The 18,348-nt window shown below is 51.8% G+C and overlaps 2 protein-coding genes across 3 annotated transcripts in view; one reads left to right on the top strand and one right to left on the bottom strand.

Annotated features, from left to right (window-relative positions):
- Positions 1-9,000, top strand: part of TCP11L1 (t-complex 11 like 1) — a 28,315-nt gene extending 19,315 nt beyond the window's left edge. Inside the window, exons 8-10 of the mRNA XM_001506950.4 lie at positions 161-342; positions 1,293-1,465; positions 3,589-9,000. Coding sequence (XP_001507000.1) covers positions 161-342; positions 1,293-1,465; positions 3,589-3,815 — 582 coding nt within the window. The 3' untranslated portion in view covers positions 3,816-9,000. The remainder of the gene's footprint in view (positions 1-160; positions 343-1,292; positions 1,466-3,588) is intronic.
- CSTF3 (cleavage stimulation factor subunit 3) overlaps positions 9,001-18,348 on the bottom strand; it is a 79,437-nt gene continuing 70,089 nt past the window's right edge. For both annotated transcript variants that reach the window (XM_029060309.2, XM_029060310.2), the window contains 9 exons: positions 17,695-17,769; positions 16,859-17,002; positions 16,528-16,630; positions 15,811-15,880; positions 14,075-14,270; positions 11,934-12,087; positions 10,509-10,603; positions 10,342-10,402; positions 9,001-9,733 (listed from right to left, as the gene is read on the bottom strand). In XM_029060309.2, the coding sequence (XP_028916142.1) occupies positions 9,531-9,733; positions 10,342-10,402; positions 10,509-10,603; positions 11,934-12,087; positions 14,075-14,270; positions 15,811-15,880; positions 16,528-16,630; positions 16,859-17,002; positions 17,695-17,769 (1,101 nt within the window). In that variant the 3' untranslated portion in view covers positions 9,001-9,530. The remainder of the gene's footprint in view (positions 9,734-10,341; positions 10,403-10,508; positions 10,604-11,933; positions 12,088-14,074; positions 14,271-15,810; positions 15,881-16,527; positions 16,631-16,858; positions 17,003-17,694; positions 17,770-18,348) is intronic.

The following is an 18,348-nucleotide window of genomic DNA, read 5'->3' as shown; positions in this document are numbered from 1 at the left end:
GCCCAGAGAAGTGAAGAGACTTGCCCAAGCTGAAAAGCGGCAGAGCCGGGATTAGAACCCAGGTCCTTCCACCACCCAGGCCCGTGCTCCATCCACTAGGCCACACTGCTGGTCGGCCCTGTGTTTTCAGCCCACTGACTGCAGTCCTGTTGCCTTGCAGACGGTTCTCATGGACCAACCTCGCTTCCAGGAGCTGCAGGCGGAGCTGGAGCGGCTCACCCTGGTGGGCGCCGTGCTGCTGGTCACCCACAACGCGGCCGCCCCCAGGCTCTCTGGCCTGCCGGGCTTCACCGGGAAGCTCAAGGCCTTTATAAAGGTGCTGCTGACAGAAATGCATCTCTGGTACGTCTGTGAGGGCTGGGGTCCCCCCCGCTCTTTGGGGGTGGGACAGGGATCCTGATGTTCCCAGATGATCACCTGGGGAGCCAGGCACCTGCTCTGGGACTGAGCTGCTCTTCCTGAGGAACTGACCTCATCGAGGCTCTTTGGGGTCCGTGTGGGGATCCTGGATTTGAGAGATCCCAATGGAGCAGTCCTTGGGCCTCTTCCCTGGGACTGGGCTTCGAGCCTGTTGTCCTGCTCCCAAACTCTCCTCAGCCCCTTCGTTGCCCGGAAGCTCCCGGGCTGGACTATCCCTGGGAACCCCGTCATTGGGAGGGTGGGGGTTCACCTTTGACCCGTCCCTCAGCTCCCTCACCCAGTCGCTACTAGACTCTCACCGCGGTCCTCTGTTCCCCTCCCTCCATTGGCCTGCGACTCTCCAGGATGGGCAGCTCCTCGGGGTGTCCAGAGTGTCCCCAGGAGGGGCAGCCTCCCTTCCCTATTGGGTCCAGACCCGAGGGAGCCCGCCCTGCCTGTCCTGGGCTGCAGAGAGCGGCCACCGTGCGCCATGGCTGGGGGGCGGGTAGGAGGGAATGACGCCGGGTGGCCGCTGCCCTCCAGGATCCTGCTCATTGCCGGCGCCCCGTAACCGTCAGGGAAAGCCACCCGAGGCAGTTGAGCCCATCGAGCCGGGAGACTTTCAACAAAGCAACTTTGTGGTGTGGTCTTAGTCCAGTCGGCGGTTTTCCACTTCCCTCCGTTCAGTCAGTCGATCGATCGTATTCACTGAGCTTTTTCTCTGTGCAGAGCACTGAACTCAGCGCTTGGGAGAGTGCAATATAACAGAATTGGTAGACGCCTTCCCTGCCTCCCTCCCGCCTCTCTCCCCCGGTTCCTTCTTTGAGGGTGTGGTGTGTGCTGACCGATCGGCCTCTCCGGGTTTCTTTCTTCCTTCCGTGCCGCTCCTCTAGCTCCGGTGACACAAGTGAAGTTCTGGCCACCGTTGGGGAGAAGGTCTGCCTGGAAGTGAACAGCTGCCTCTCCCAGCAAGGATTCGCCCCTTTCAGCACCAACAAGGAGATCGCGCTCAAGGGCCAGATCCAGGCGGTCGCCCATTCCGACGACCCCATTCACAAGCTTGTGGGTATGTCGGGCAGCGGGTGGGACAGAGAAGGAAAAGAAGAGGGAACGGATTCCCAAGAACGCCGCGCCCCAAGCCGAGCTGTCAAAGCAGTGGCCCGGGGACCCTGCCCCTGGCAATGGGCGCTTGAAGGAACCCGGCTGCTGGTCCTCCTGGACACGATTGTCGGTCTTCCTCATTCAGCACGGACCATCCCTCTCCCGCGTCCCCCTACCCCCGACCCAAGCAAAGGAACACCAGAGCCACGAGAAGCAGCGTGGCTTAGTGGAAAGAGCCCGGGCTTGGGAGTCAGAGGTCATGGGTTCTAATCCCTGCTCCGCCACTTGTCTGCTGTGTGACCTTGGGCAAGTCACCTAACCTCTCTGTGCCTCGGTTACCTGATCTGTAAAAATGGGGATTAAAAAATGTGAGCCCCTCGTGGGACAATCTGATTACCCTGTATCTACCCCAGCGCTTAGAACAGTGCTCTGCACATAGTAAGCGCTTCACAAATACCATAATTATTATTATTATCCCTGGGCTCACGGGCCATAGAAGAGAGCGAGCCTGCCACCAAGTCATGCCAGAGGGGCAGATGCACATTGAGGATTTTTTTTTTTCTAGTAGCATTTGATAAGAGCTTAGTATGTGCCAGACACTATTCTAAGAGCCGGGGGAGATACGAGGGAATCAGATTGGACACAGTTCACGGCCCTCATGGGGCTCACAGTTGTAATCCCCACTTTCCAGATGAGGTAACTGAGGCACAGAGAAGTGAAGTGATTTGCCCACGGTCACACAGCAGACAATTGGTGGAGCCAGTACTAGAATCCAGGTCCTTCCGACTCCCAGGCCCCCGCTCTATCCCCTAGGCCACACCGCTTCCCTGCGGATGCCAGCGGCTCGGTCACATCCAGGGCAGGTTTTGCTGAGGCGGGGTATGAGACTGAATTTTGGGGAGGGGAGAGGCGGGTGGGCGGTGCTGGCTGGGCTGTGCGGTGGTGACACTGAGTGAGACGAACGTTCCTCAGTTCTTTGCTTTGCTGAGGAGAGGAGGCCTGACTGTGGGCACGTTAGAAGCCAGCAGGACTCGGGAAGGCCGAGGTGGTCCGAGACCCCGAGCCGTACGCGGGCCAGGGACGTTGTGTCTACCCCAGTACATAGAACAGTGCGTGACACACGATAAGCGCTTGGCAAATGCCATCATCATCATCGTCGGTGTTATTTGTTGAGCACTGACTTTGTGCAGAGCGCTGTACTAAGCGTTTGAGAGAGGATTGATTCAGTTGTATATCTCGAGCGCTTACCGTGCGCCGAACACCGTACTAAGCGGTTGGGAGAGTACCATACGACAACAAACGCACATTTCCCCGCCCGTGACGGAGCTCAAGGTGAGCTTTCGGACTAGAGGATATCACAAACTAGAGAAGCAGTGTGGCTGTAGTGAATAGAGCATGGATCTGGGTTCTGATTCCGGTTCTGCCACTTCTCTGCCGTGTGACCCCGGGCAAGTCATTTTACTTCTCGGGTTTCAGGTCCCTCACCCGTAAAATGGAGTTGAAGGCGGCGAGCCCCATGTGGGACACGGACTCTATCCAACCTGATTAGCTTGTACCTACCCCAGAGCTTAGTACAGTGCCTGGCACAGAGAAAGCACTCATCAAATAATAATGTTGGTAGTGGTTGGTATTTGTTAAGCGCTTACTTATGGGCCGAGCACTGTTCTAAGCGCTGGGGTAGATACAGGGTAATCAGGTCGTCCCACGTGAGGCTCCCAGTTGATCCCCATTTTACAGATGAGGTAACTGAGGCACAGAGAAGGTAAGTGACTTGCCAACAGTCACCCAGCTGACAAGTGGCAGAGCCGGGAGTCGAACCCATGACCTCTGACTCCGAAGCCCAGGCTCTTTCCACCGAGCCACGCTGCTTCCCCCGAAACCTCCCAAAAAACGAACTGTCTGCATGCTCCATTTGACGACCCAAATGCTGGGCTGGGCTCAAACCGGACGGGGCCCCGCAACCGATGTCGGATCCGATCAGGCCCGGTGCGCTCTCTGAGCGCATCTGATAGGGGCTAAGTGATGTAAGTCCGATCAGGCTCGCCTCATCTCCTCCTCGCAGCGATCCGTTTTGGTTCTCTCCCCCAGAGTCTCGGATCCAGGCCTTCTTAGAGAGCTACCTAGCCTCGGGCTACCAGAAATCGTTGCCTGCGATTCCCGGAGGACTGGGGCCCGTTCAGAAGGAGCTGGAAGAGATCGCGATCAAGTACGTGCGCCTGGTCAACTACAATAAGATGGTCTTCGGCCCTTACTATGACGCGATCCTCAGTAAAATACTCAACAAGGAAGAGTCCCGCTCCCTAGTGAGGCTGTAATGTGTTTGTCGCTGCAGCAGTGTTTAGCCAGTCTGCTATGAGCACCTGTCCTCTCCTGTAACGTTGCTTCAGAAAATGGCTTTCTATTTAACACATTCCTATTTAACAGCGTAGACTCGGAAGGGAAGAGATATTGTTTACCGATGGAGGAGGAGAATGGAAATCGGCACTGAACTCTTCAAGGGGATGTATTTTTAGAGTGTCGAATTTGCGGGCCGGCGGCGGTCTGGGCTGAGACGAGGTGCCTGAAGGTAACGCCGTCTCCTAAACCGCCGACCTCGTCCGAGACCTCTCTCTGCGTGGGGTCGTGGCGGCCTCGGGCCGGGGATGCAGAAGGGAACGGGGACAGGGAGCTGGCGATTCGGAAAGATGCTCGGTTGTAGTTTCTGCCCTGGTCCCCTCCCCATCCCCAGCTCCCGCTCTTCCTCGGATCCGCTCCCGACCGCGCCGGCCGCCGTGGGCCCTCTGGGAACCGGAGCGTCCTCTGTAAATTCGAGTTTACCCTCGCTCTTTGTCGTAGACGGGATGCCGAGGCTGGATCGGCTCCTTCGTGGCCGTGGCCGGCTCCGGAGTTTCTGGAGCTCGTTCAGGGTCGAAAGGATGGTGAGATCAACGCCTCCCCCTTTTCGATTGAAAAGGTGGCCCAGAGCAGGGCTCGAAATTAATGGGCGCCCTTGGAAGCTTAAAGACGGGGACCTTTTCTTGCCAGAGTCTCTTGCGGGAGAGCGGAGGAAAGGGGGAGGGATGGAAACGGTCTCAGGTGAAGCGTTCTGTGCCCTTCAGAGCCCTTTCAAGTCCTGCTCTGCAGCCCGAGACCCCTGGCCAGGCAGATGACAGGATGGCAGCTCTCGGGCTCGTAGAGGCCCATCGTTTGACGAGCCATTCGCCTTTGTTCGGTGGGCTACCGTCCGGTTGTGGTTGCGACTGTGGGTCCAGGCCCGTGGGAGGGTTGGAAGACGGGACGGGGCAGCTGGAATCACCTCCCTCACCCCCTTCCAATTCCGGGGGCTCCGGGCCCAACCCACTCTGAACACTGAGGACTGGGTGGCAGGTGACTGGCAAAGCCCACGGGAGCTGGATTCAACCTCACTGCTGCGTCCCGTGGGGCCCGAAAACCAGAGTCTTCAAAATTGTATTTTAAGGCACCTCTGGATGGACAGGAATGTGTCCACTCGTGGAGTGGACGGGACCCTCCGGAAAGTATCAGATTTAGGTCCGAGGCCTCTCTCAGCCACAGGTCATCCTTCGGGCTGGTAAGGAGCCGTGTCGCGAACGCCCTCGTGGAGAGAAAGCAGTTTCCCCCCGGGGAGGAGTAGGGAAATAGTGTTGGGATCGGTATCCGTTATGGATGATGTCTGACCCCTGAGCGTGGAGAACCCTCTGGCCCCGGGACTACAATAGAGTCTTTTATATCTGGGGTTCAGAGAAGCAGAGTCTGGAAATAGGCAGGAGCAGAGATTTCCAAGATCTTTCTGTCCACCGTTCAAGCCCCGGCCGCTGCTTGCCCACTGCCAACTCTGCCGCAGGTGAGAGCCACCTTCTCCTTCCTTCCTTTGGGGTTAAGGACGGAGCCTCAGAGATCTAGCCTCAGGGTCCAGGCGGAGGCCTGGTGTGCTAAGTTGTTCCAAGAATTCCCACTTGCTTTACTCTTCCTGCCAGCGTTTCCCGGTTGTCTCGATTCCCTCGGCCGATCCGGGGGCCAAAAGACAAAGGGGAGAAGGGAATGAGCTTGGAACTCTAAGCCCAGGGGGAGCTTTGGAGACCAAGAGGAGGAAACAAGCATTGTGGAAGGTCTGGTTTCTTTTGGGGGCTCTTTAGGAAATTGTCAGAAAGACCTAGAACAGAGCGGGTCTGCTTCTGGGGAGCCTGTGTTGCCCATCGCTAAAGCCACGGCCTTCGATAGTGACAGGGCAGAGCCCTCCGGTGACCTTAGGCTTAAGGCTTTATTTGCGTCCCCCAAGTTCAAGGCTCCACTTCTTTGGAAGTACCGGGGTCATCCACGGACGTTTATAACAGAGTTTGTGTGCGGTAGTGTATGCGGACACGCTTCCACACGCCAGTCCCTAGAGCCGAGAGGTTCGGAAGCTTCCATTGGGAAAATAATCGGGTATCGTACGGTGTGCGTAAGACGATATCCGAAGAGGAAAGAGCTAGGAGTTTATCCGACAAAATAGGAATGCCTGCATGTACTTGCCACGTCCCAGTGAACATTCGGTAGAGTAAACCTACGTGTAGCAACATACATAAAAGGCTTAAAAGTCACTTCAGGGCTTTTTGTTCAAACAGGGAACCCCACATTGGAAACGAATCCTCCCTTGACGGGCCTCCCTTCCTCAGCAGTGTCGGGCCTGTGGATCTCGGATCGGGATCTGGGCCTGAGGGTCGATGCGCGTAGTTTGGGAGTTTGTGTAAGGCCAAAGAGGGCTTTTCGCGCCATTCTAGTCGGGTTCAGAAACGATCTGTGCCAATACCCTCTATGAGCAACCCAGTCCTCCTGTTATTTGGAATATTTATATTTTCAGTTCTTTCAGGCCAGTTTCCTCCACTTCCTACTGTTCTTGGGCTTCTACTGTCTTGTCTGCTCCTTCACTGCGGTTAGCCTCCGCTCCTGTCTCTAAGGTTTCCTCTCCTCGTCCAGTTTAGAGGGCCACAGGGGGGTTGGGGGCGACCTCATGGGGCGGTGAGTCGGTCCGAGAGGAAGAGCCCGATCTCAAGAAATTTGCCGGGGGATCTACTGTGAATTGCATTCATAATGGAGAATTGGATGGGCTCTTTTTGAGGAAGTTGGTCTGGGAGGGAGTTGTATCGTCCTGCCCAGGCTCCTACCACCCAGCTAGGCAGAGCTGCCAGCTATGATCTCCGGAACCAGTATAACCACGGAATCCTATTCCCGTTCCCTCAGACCCCGGGACCCAGACGTCGGCAACGCCAGGGCTTCTTCCCCAGAGAGCAGGCTCGGAAAAGATGTAGTCGAGCGCCCGCTGGCTTCATGTTGAGTTAGGACACAGCCAAAGTGACGTCCGAGGTTTCCCCCCACGATTGCTTTCTTGAATTCGTAAGGAAAAGAGTCTGGTTAAGTTTGGATGGATCCAGAGGGGTTCAGGTCAAACTGAGGGATGCTGTAGAATGGCTTAGGAAAACCGAATGTTGCTTTAGACGTCTTAAAGCCGGGAAAGAACCGCTCGTTTGGCGGTCTGTCTCCAGTCCTCGTCGGTGCCAGGACCCTCCCCGGACCCCCACAGGTTTTCCAGGGAATCTCGTTCTGTTTAAAATTTCCAAAGGTACATTCAGGGTCCTGCCTTCTGACCTATATCCTCAGCGATAGCTACGGAAAGTGGTTAAAGACAGGCGTTTTGCTTGTCGCCCCCCCTCTCGAAACCACCCTCAACCCGTGGGAGTTCTTTGACACGAATCAGCTCCTCAGTTGAACCGTTAGAAAATGTAGAGGTAGATGGCCTTAAAGGATTTAGCCACGCTCATGGGACAGATGTCGAATCGTCTGCTCCTCACATTACAGCAATTGGTTTTGTTTGCCCGGGCCCCTTTACACTGTGGGTCCTGGGTAGGGAAAAAAAAACCCGTCACAGCTCCTACAGGTTGGCAGTTTGCCTTCTCCTTAGACTCTCCCTTTTCTAAGAGAAGTTCCTCCCCTCTAGATTGTTCGCGTCTGGGTCTCGGGGACCATTTCCATCAGCCATATTTATTGAGGGCCTACTGTGTGCCAAGCACTGCGGTAAGCGCTCGGTAGAGAACAGTGCAGACGAGTTCCCGGCCCGCAAGGAGCTCACAGTCTAGAGGGCTTGTATCTGGGTCTTTAGGACCACTCGTGCCTTTAAATGGGATAGGGCAGGGACTTTACCAGGTGGCGTTTTGTAGACTCCGTAATAGACCGCTGCTTAAACACAATCTCCACTCCACCGAACTTCTAAGAGGATAAGAAAAATCCAAACTTATTCTAGCGGAACTTGAGCTTCAAAGGTTGACACGTGCTAAGAGACTGAACTTGCTAGCGACCCACATGTAGAACTCGCTGCCTCGCGCTGGGCAGATCCGCATACCCAACGGAAGTTAAATTTTAATAGAATGGTGTGAGAAGTTTTAAATTTCAAATGGAAGCGTTTTTAAGGTATTCACGTTTGAGTTTATCTTTGCAGTCTTAGCTGGATGCTAATCCTCGTCGTACGCAGAAGGTACAACTGTGTGTGAACGGATCCCCTTCGTTAATGTCTGTGACGATGTGTCTTTTTGAGTGAGGTCTGCCTTCGTCTTCTTTGGAAACCCTATCCGCACTTCTCACACAGTTGCCAGCAAAGTACTACTTCTCTAACTGGTGTTCACCTGCAGCTCTATCGAAGTGTTATTTCTGCACTAGCTACTGCCATGTCACTGTAATAGTTTTATATCTTGTTAAAAAAGAAAAAAAAAAGCTTTTCCTTCTTCAGCTACCTACCTCTCGTGGTTTTAAAGGTCTGTTGTGGTACCTGTGATTTTTATATTTATAATTTGCCTTGCGTCCTGGTTTTGGCTCGCTCGAGACTACAAGTTTAACGTGCGTATTTGTATCCTTTTGAAACGTCGCCGGGAAGCTACGGGACGTTCCCACACGCCTTCCAAATGTGTGCGTGAGAATGAGGCCGTGGTTGGAGAAGCGTCCAAAGCGAACCTTTCAGAGTAAGCGATATCAGACGGCATTCCAATCTGACTGGGCAATTTGGGCAGCCTATAACTGAGGCGACAGAGAAGAGAAGAGGGCAGTTGCGCAGTTGACAGGTTTCCACCGGCACCTGAGGGCGACTTTGGTTTTAACCTGCCTTGGAAGGAGGACGGTTCCTGGATGTTTTTAGTGAGTTTAACCCAACAGGGTTAAATTTGCACACCCTTAGGTGTGTAAACCCCTGGAGGTCGGGGACGCCCCCTCAGCTCTTGTTAACTTTACTGTATGCTCCCAACAGGCCTGGTCTAGCAGTGTTCTGCCCGCAACAGAGACTTGCTGAACACAGGTTAATGAACGCCAAGAGAGTAAGGGGGGGTGGGGGGGTAAAAGCCTCCTCCAGGAGAGTAAAACGAAAGAATGTATGCTTGTCTCAATGCATTGTTGCTCTATTTATTTCAAAGTGGCCCCGGTTGGGTGATGTATGTACATCAGAATGCATTGCTTATAAATAAAAGCAGAATGAGGCACGCCTATGGTTGGGATCCTTTTATTTTATAGGAATGGTTTTCCATTTTAAACTACAAAACAGATTTCATACATTCTGCCATAAATAAAAACAAACAAGGCAGGACTCTACGTGAGCAAACCGAGAACAGGGGTCTTTCAGAAAATGTGAATTAAAATGCTTCACAATTATAAAGCCATCCAGTTTTTAAAATAAAACTGTGGAAACCCGCAAATCTTCAAGTGCTACAGATCCAAGCGCACTCGAAGAGGGAACAAAATGCAGCCCGGACATTTTGCGCTCGTTCTCATTTTGAAACCCTAACGCTGCTCAAAGCACAAATCTGTTCAGCACCCTAAGATTCCCCCAACTGGTCGTTTAGTTTTGTTTTTATCAAGAATCGTATGGTAGAAAGAGGCACCACCGTGACAACACCGCTTTGTTTCCAAGATGCTGGTGACAAAAAGTGTCGTCTCTTTTAAACGTGTGACTGACGAGGCAAAAAGAAACACCTGGATACCAGTCTTTGCCCAGCGCGGTTCGGTTTACCCTTGTTTCACCGGATCCTCTTTTGCTGTCGGGCTCTGTAGATGTCGTGTACCGGGGGCACCACGGCGCCCTTCTCCTCGTCCTCGTCGGAATCCTCGTTGGGTCTCTTGACGGCTTTGTTGAGCACGGCGTTGTTTTCCACGGGGCCGTTGCCTTCGACCGTCAGTTCCGTGAGGCCCCCGGTGATGATCCTCACGGCCTCGTCCACTGCTTTTTAGGGAAGACAGACAAGCCGCTTTCAGGGAGCCCGTAAGATTCCCGAGGCCCGGACAACGCGCCGGGTAACGGGTCGCAGCCACAGAGCCGTTTCCAGGAGGTTGGAACACCCCACCCTTCCTTTGGTCCTGGCGGCCCTCCCCCCCTCCTCCCCGTCCCAGCGGGCAGAGGATGGGTGTAGCCGGAACTGGGCACCGGCGGGGTAGGATCCGGTTCCAGATCTGTCCTTTCTCAGGAGCCGCTTTCCTAAAAACTAAGCCCTGGCTGAGAATTTGGAGTTTTACAGGCCATCGAGACGGGGGGGGGGGGGGGGGGGGGGCTCTGTTCCAGATCTGTCCTTTCTCAGGAGCTGCTTTCCTAAAAACTAAGCCCTGGCCGAGAATTTGGAGTTTTACAGGCCATCGAGACCCCGGGGGGGGGGGGGGGGGGGGGGGGGGCCTCCTGTTCTTGGGGTGATGTTTCAAATCCTCCTACGGACTCTGGAGACGGCGAGGGGGCAAAGGAGAGCTCGAAGGTACAAGGACTGTCCCAGGCTCCACCTCTCCCTGCCCGAAGGTCAAGGCTACGGGGAATCCCGCCCGAAGCAGAACGACGGCACTTACAGCTCGGCAGCTTGCATCTTCGGAAAATTTCCATCAGTTCGTCCACTTGTACGAAAGGGCCCTGGTCACAGACAGAAAGGGCTCTTAAATCTCTGTCATTCGACGGAGAAGGAAGAGATCGCGATTGCTCAGACCCGCTCCCTCCTTACCCAAAATGTGGAACTGACCTGGAAGCAGACGGGAGGAGGGAGGAGCTTCATTAAAACTACAGCAGCAGGTGGTACGGGGAAGACGCCGCCCGGCACGGGATGCAAACCTGGAGCTGGAGGGAGAGAAGGGGTAAATCCACGTGCTCATCTCCGGCAGAGAAACCCAACAGCTAAAACGAGCGGCTCTCTACACTACTTGGGTGTTGCGTTTTGCCACGTGGTGCCTTTCATTCGGGGATCCGAAAACGTAACGCAGACACCGAATAATCCCCCAGTCTCTCCGGTCTCTTTTCCATCGAGTAATCTGCCTGAAGTCAGAGGGGAGGTCGGTTGAAAACCAGGGTGGGTTCTACCCCGGGTGGTCAAGGCTACTACTTGTTTGGCTCTCTGGGCAAGCAGTTGGAATGCTGACCGATAGCCCAAACTCTGCCCCCCGGCCAGCAGGGTTGATATCTCTGGCCGAAACACAATCCTCAAAGGCTCAGTAACTGTCCTATGCTGATGTTGACCCATTCGGGGGATTTACGCTTCCTTCCGGGGGCCTGGGGTTAAACAGTGGTGGCGAGGGGCAGGGCCCGGGGTTTATGACAATGGATTTATCAAAAGAAGGGGGGATTACGTGCAACACGGAGAGCAAGTTTTAGTACTTCCCAGGTCCCTGAGCCACACGATTTCAAGATTTTCAGTGATGTTCCAGAGGCGCCCGCACCCTGTGGACCAAGGGCCGGTCGCTCCCGTGGACCTGCGGCGCCCCCGAGCTGAGCCATCCTCTTCCCTGCCCAGCGCAACCATCGGCAAGCAGCAGCAGGTGGGCCGACAAGCCGGTGCTGCCGGCGGTCAGGTGGCACGCTGGGCGGGGAAGGGGCGATTTTTTTTCCACAGAGGGGGTTGGGGCAAGGAGTGAGAGCAGCCACCAGCCTCGCCCCGCTTCCCAGCGAGGATCATGAGATCCCGCCCCGACCCCTGGGCCCACAGGGTGCTGGCTGGGGACGGCTCAGTGATGCCCTAAGGGGTGGGAGGCCGGGGGCCAGAGGAGACGCCAGAGACACGCAGCAAACAGGGTAAGTTTCATTCGTTGGGAGTCTTTGCCTATTGTACACGGGGGCCTCAACTGGGGTCTTGGGAGAGCGATAGGTATGGCGGAATCTGCCATCAAAAACAAAAGATAAGTCTCCGTTTCCGGACCGAGAAACTAGGCAAAGGAAGCGAGTGCAAGAGAAGTAAGAGTTGGTCTCAAATACTCTTACTTTCTTCGCCCTTCTTTCCATTTTTCTTTTCCACCTCTCCTCCCCTCCATACTTTCTGTTCTTCCTCTTTCTTTTCCCTAACCCCCCTCAAAGCTTCCATCTGCTTTGGCCCCCACGCTCAGAATGAGAAATTGTCAGCCCTGTTTTCTTGTGTGCCAGGGAGTGAAACTTCAACCGGTCCCAAAATGTGGCTTACGTGCTAAATGTCTTGGCTGAAATGGGATCATCTGTTGGGTGTCAGGTTTGGGATATTCTGGTTTTCTATCCACTTCATCTTTCAGGACAGGCACTATCGAAGGAGCTACAACTGGGTCTGGAATTATGGTTGCTAGCTTGGCACGTGAGACATCCTGGAAATGGAGAGCAGAAGAGTGGTAAACCTGACAAGGAGATATGCGAATGGGAAACCAGGCAGTTCTACAATCAATCCACTGTACCTGTCGAGTGCCTAAACTGTACGCAGAGCACGGTACTAAGTGTGGGGATAGTACTAGAGTTGGCAGACATGGTCCCTACCCTCAAGGATCTTTTAACTGAAAGGAAGAGGCACCGAAATAACCTAACGATAGGAGGAAGAAGGAAAAGGGGAGATAGACGAATGCTTTGGAAAGCTGAATACAGCTGAGTGCCTTAAGGCCAATGGTCGGGAGTTTCTGCTTGATAAGGAGGGGAACTGGTAACCACTCGAGCTGTTCGGAGGAATGTGCAAAAAACTGTGTTTCCAGAAAAATAACAGAGCAGAGCGCAGCGACGGCTTGAGAGAGCGGAGACCGGCTGATGCGACAGTCAAGATGGGGTAAGCTAGGCGCCTGGACCGGCATGGTGGCCAATAAAAAGGAAGGGGACACCACCAAACGAAAAGATTTAGTGACAGACTGAACACAGGGATTGTGGAGAGAGAGGAGCGAAGGAGCAGGCCAAGGCTGCGAACCTCAGGGAATGGAAGGAACTGTAATGGGAAAATTAGGTAGAGGAAATGATTCAGTGGGAGAAGGTGAGGAATTCAGTGTTTGACAAATGAAGCCCACGGTGCTGCTGGGACATCCACGTAGAGATATGTAGGCAGGAAGAGATGCAAAATTTCACAGGGGAAATTTCAAGTCAAGGCTAGGGAGGTAGATTTGGGAGTCATCCCCTTAGAGGTGGTAGTTGAAGCCATGGGAACCGATGAGCTCACCGAGGAAGTGAGTATAGAGGGAGAAGAGAAGGGGATCTAAAACAGAGCCTTACGGGACACCCACAGTTAGAGGGAGTGGGAGGCAAAGGAAGATGGGTGAAAGACTGAGATTATTCATATCTCACAGAGAAGGTCTAACCAGAGAGGTAAGAGGCAAAACAGGAGACAGGGTGAGGCAGATTAGGACAGAATAGAGTCCATTAGATTTGGAGAGGCGGTCACTGCTGACCTTGGAGAGAACAGTCTCGGTGGATCGGAGAAGGAAGAAGCCGAATTGAGGAGGACCAAGAAGAGAGGAAATGGGGCAGTGGGTCGACACAACGGGTGTGAGGAGTTTGGACGGGAAGGGGAGGGGGGATGAGTTGATAGCTGGAGGGGGCAGTGAGGTGGAGAGACTTTTTTTTTTTTTTGGAAGGATTGGGGAGAAGTGGGTAAGTTAGAAGCCAGAGAGGATGAAGCCATCAGAGTCAGCAGTTGAAGACTGTGGTCAGGGAGAAATGAAGAATAGGGCCAAGTGCTTTTAGGAGATCTTTTGAGACAGTTGGGAACTATGAGAGAAGGGATGGGACACTGCCGGGAGGCTTAAGGGAGCTTAATCCTGACGGTTCTGATTCATCAGCGATACAGTTGACAGTCATCCGGGACAAAAGATGGGAGTTGGGAACCTGGGGGCTTCAGGAGGGAGTTCAAAGGCTGGGAATACCTCTTGGGAGCAATGGACCCGGAAGTCTCTGAGGGAGGGGAAATAACGTTGCTGAGCAGCGGAGAGGGATGAATTATGGCAGTTAGAGATGACTTGGAGTGGCTCACAGTTCAAATCTACAGTTTGTATGGGAGGAATCAAAGAGAGGGAGGGACGAGGAGGCTTTCTTTATTAGCTGTGTACATCTAAACACCCTGGGAATTCTTTGCATGTTCTAAGAACACCTCATTTCTACTCTTCAATAACCTGGTGTATAAACCCCAAGTTCCTAGAAAAAGGCCCATTTTTCAGTTGGAATCTTTTCCTACAGGAAGTGGCTTAGAATGAAATATTGTAGAATCTGTAGCATTCCTGCCAGGGAAACAATTTAAATGGTCCCCATCCTGTTCACTTGCATGCCCAGAGCCCCCCGGAGTTCTGCTCACGGTGGGCCACCCAGCGCTCTGGCCAGACTTACCTTATACCCGAGTGCTTTCAGTTCACTGGCAGAGCAGGGATACAAGTCCATGAATTTGTACCTATCCACGAGTAACGCGGTTTCTTTGCCCTCGTACTCTTCTTTGAAGGCGGTAAATCGTCGTTTCTCCACTTTAAGTATACTGGCGAGATCACCGATGTTGCTTTCAAAAGCCAGGAATCGGGCCCAGATTTCTCTGTCGGGGGGAAACAAGAAATCAGCGGTTCTATTGCAGTGTATTTGGCTGGGTTCTTGAAGGGGCAAGCCACAGCTTCTGACAAGCATGTGCCCATGTGCCCACAAAAGAGGAGCAGTAAAAGGAGGGGGTCGATATTGTTCAAGGGCATCAAAGGGCAGGCAAAATTCTGTTCAATGAGTACCCTGCCCTGAGTCAGGGAGAGCCTCTAAACCCTTCTTGTGTTATTTAAAAGACAGAAAGAAAGGGTGACTAACAGAATGAATAAGCATGCTTATATTATTATATTACAATATAATATATTATATATTAGATAAGTAATTATATATTTATTATTATAATGTATTATAAGCATGAGAAAGTGTAAGTCTTTATCTCTCTCTCGGCCTCAAGCTCTTGCAATATTCTCATCAAACAGGTCAATGTTCTAAATGGCATTTACATGACCCTGATGCCTTCCCATCCTCATGCCCCAAATCTGGGCAACAGAACTAGCTCGAAGGGACGGCCCAACCAATAAACCGTTCAGGTAAGATGTGGCTGTGAGAACTGGCCCTCTGTCCCCCTTCAGGGTGATGGGAGTGAAGGAAACAACTGGCTTGAAAGTAATTTGGACAAGCCAAATGCTAGACCCATTCAAGGTATTATCAGCGAGCCCACTCTTAGGCCTGAAGTTATTCCCTGACAGTAAGCCGCTCGTCACTTTGAGGGGAGTATTATTCATTCAATCAATCGTATATATTGAGCACTTACTCTGTGCAGAGCCCTAGCTCTACCACACCATTAGGGGACCGTTCACGGCACTGTTGCAATATATGGACTCGTAGGGGTTCTTATGATTAGGGCATTAAAGATTCTGACCCACATCCCAAGTACTCAGACTGTAGACAGTTAAAATCATTTTCCCGAAGAAAATTCCATTTCATCAGGCGCTATACCTACCTAACAATGCCGTGTGTGTTCCTGGAACAAACGTTAGCAGAGTCAAATGCCACTAATGGGCCAGCTAAAGATCCCTGAGGAACCTGGAAATGGCTTATGTGCCTGATGGGTAGCAGCTTAGCTTCCCCACAAGACAGCTCTGGAGCAGAGGGTGACGCACCCTCAGGCAGCAGGTGACAACCCGGCGGACTCCTGGCCAATCGGCAGGCAATTCCGAGGACACAGCCCCGTGCCAAACCCACCCTATTACTATGAGGAATTGCTTTTCCGAGGAAGCTTTTCCGGTGGACATCATCCTTTCCTACCTGATTCAATGAAGGTGAGAAAAGGGTGGATTGAGTGAAGTCTCCCCCCACCGGTTTGCCTGCAGCGGACACCTGGCTCTGTCTAGCCAGAGTTCCGCCGAATGGGGTGGGGACGCCTCGTACGGCATGTTCTGCCTCGGAGCTGGGAGAAAGAACCGAGCTTTGAAGTGTGGAGAGACACTGCCAATGCAGACCGCTCGGGGCCTCTAAAGAGGAAGCCAAACCTCACAGCGGCATCACGGACAGTTTCAAATGCTGGGGCGTGTACCAACAAACAAGTCGGTCGGGCTTACCCAGATTTCTCGGGTGGGAGGCTTCCAGATGTTAAAACTCGTTCAAATAAAACTCGCGTATTATTGTCCTCTAGGAGTATAAAGAAGATCGACAGTGTTACATAAAATCAGCTCTTGGGGATGGTGAAGTGAAAACACTAACCACTTATCAGGGCAAAGGTCCACTGCAGAGAGCCCCAGGCTACATTCAGAGGCCGGGAGAGCCACAAAAATGGAACCCCTTGCTGGCTTCATCGCCTTGGCATCAGTGCGTCCCTTAGAGAGATGCCAGGTGGGGGATGCCCTTCAAATCCCTGCCTTTTCTGCTACTTATCAACTGACTCTGAGCCATTGCCAAAGAGAAAGTGTTTAGTCTACTAATCACTCAGGCTTTTTTCAGCAGATTGGCATATTAGGAAAGGATTGAAGCCAGACACATAACCCTCCACAACGCAGTCAAGTCAGTTGTTATTTATTGATCATACTGTGTGCAGAGAACTGTACTATGTGCTTGGGAGAGTACAGTGAATGGACAATCCCTGCCCACAAAACAAGCTCACACTGCAGTAAACTGTAAGCTCCTCGGGGGCAGAGAATGGGTTCACCAACTCTACTGTACTCGCCCAAGAGCTCAGTACCGTGCTCTGCACCCAGTAGGTGTTTAGCTAATACTTTTGACTGGCTAAATGATAAGGTCAATACTGGCCAGGAGATAACCTACGAGACTGCATTACTTACCGTTAAGGTGAGACAGATAATCTATATAGGCCAGGACGTATTCTGGAATGTCTCCATATTTCTTTAACCCCAGTTCAAAAATCTTAAAGGCCACTGATTTGTCCTGCAAAACAATACCAGAGTTAACAGTGGGTTCAAATATTATACCGGGTGCCTCCAAAAAGAATACCTTGACAACCACCGGGACAGAGTATGTAAGAAGAACGCAAACCAAGGATGCGAGATAAACATATGAAGCGATTCCAGAGCTACTTTCGACTGCAAGAAGAGTCCTCGTAGGAGTGAATTACAAACATTTCATTTAGGAAAAAACTCGCATTTCCAGGTTTACCTTGCTACAGTAGTATTCCATTAATGCTGCAGTAACGTAGACGTGGTGTCGGGTTCTAGCATCCTCTCTGGCTTTTTTGAATATCATCCTTCCAGATTTGATGCCTTCTGCTCGCCTTGCAAATTTCATGTACTGGATATACACCTGTAAAGAGACAGGATTAATTTCTACATTTCACAGAATCTTCCAATTCTATGCCCCTCCCCAAAGAGAAAGTGAATTCAGTGAATGAAGTCTTTGAGTCTCACTGCCTCTCTCTTCTACGGATCCATGAGAGAGCTTAGCCAAAGGACTGAAAAATACCATTTCCAAAAATGTTTCAGCACTATCTCTGGCAGCTCTTTCATGTGCCAGGGATTCTAATATCATCAAAGAATAGCGAATGTACATAAGTTCTGATGGAACTGGACATATTTCACTTCAACATATGGAACAAATCTTCTGAGATCTAACCCTTTCTCTTTATTCCAATAAAGGTATTTCCCCAAGGACTGCAGTGTAGGTGTGCAGCAACAAAAGGGGCCACCTTCTTCCACAAGTAATGAGAACGATAATAATAATAATGATAATTGGGGTGTTTAAACACTTACTACATGCCAGGCATTGTACTAAGCGCTGGGGTAGATATGAGGTAATTGGGTGGCCCCACACGGGGGGCTCACAGTCTTAACCCCCAATTTACAGCTGAGGAAATGGAAGAAGTTAAGTGACTTGCCCAAGGTCACACAGCAGACAAGTGGCGGAACAAGGATTAGAACCCACGTCCTCTGACTCCCAGGCCCGTGCTCTTTCCACTAGACCGTGCTGTAGGGAAAGGAGGCAATAACTTGACTTACCAATGTGGGATCAATATCCTCGATGGCTAAAAGTCTATTATATATACTGTGAACCTTTTCATATTTCATCCGGCTCTAAAGGAAATAAAAAGGAGTTGACATCTTAGTACGCGATAACCAGTCCTCACATTCATGTCGGCAGGGCTGGAGCTTTACTGAATTAGCAAGCTACAGACAGGCCCGGAAGCCAGGCAGCGTTTTTCCACTTCTAATTTTAAACCCTGAACACATTACTTGTTCTCCGGTGGAAAAGTGAGCTCTGTTCTGCAGTCTGAACCCCGGGACCCTTGTAGGGGTCTTAATTATTAGTGTTTAATACCGCTATTATGATCCTTCAGTGCCTTGATTGAGTGAAACACACACTCAAAACTACCCACATCCAATGAAGAAACTGGCTACTTGTTTAGGCAGGATGTGCACACTGCTATTAAAATGCAAAACTCTGAAAACAGGAAATCTTGTATTTAATTCAAATCATCAATGAATAATTTAGAACTCCCCCCATTACTGGGACTCTAGAGATGCTACTGAAAAAGAACTGCAGTTGAATTAATGAGTAACTAGCCACAGCAAGACTGGTAATGTCGAAGTAATAGTAAAGATGGTATTATCGGCCACCCAGTGGGTATAATATACTGTCCTAGGTACTTGGAA

This window comes from Ornithorhynchus anatinus, chromosome 3, assembly GCF_004115215.2.
Source record: "Ornithorhynchus anatinus isolate Pmale09 chromosome 3, mOrnAna1.pri.v4, whole genome shotgun sequence".
NCBI classification, from domain to species: Eukaryota; Metazoa; Chordata; class Mammalia; order Monotremata; family Ornithorhynchidae; genus Ornithorhynchus; species Ornithorhynchus anatinus.
The sequence above is the reverse complement of the archived record's forward strand: the minus strand, read 5'-3'. Positions and strand labels throughout refer to the sequence as shown.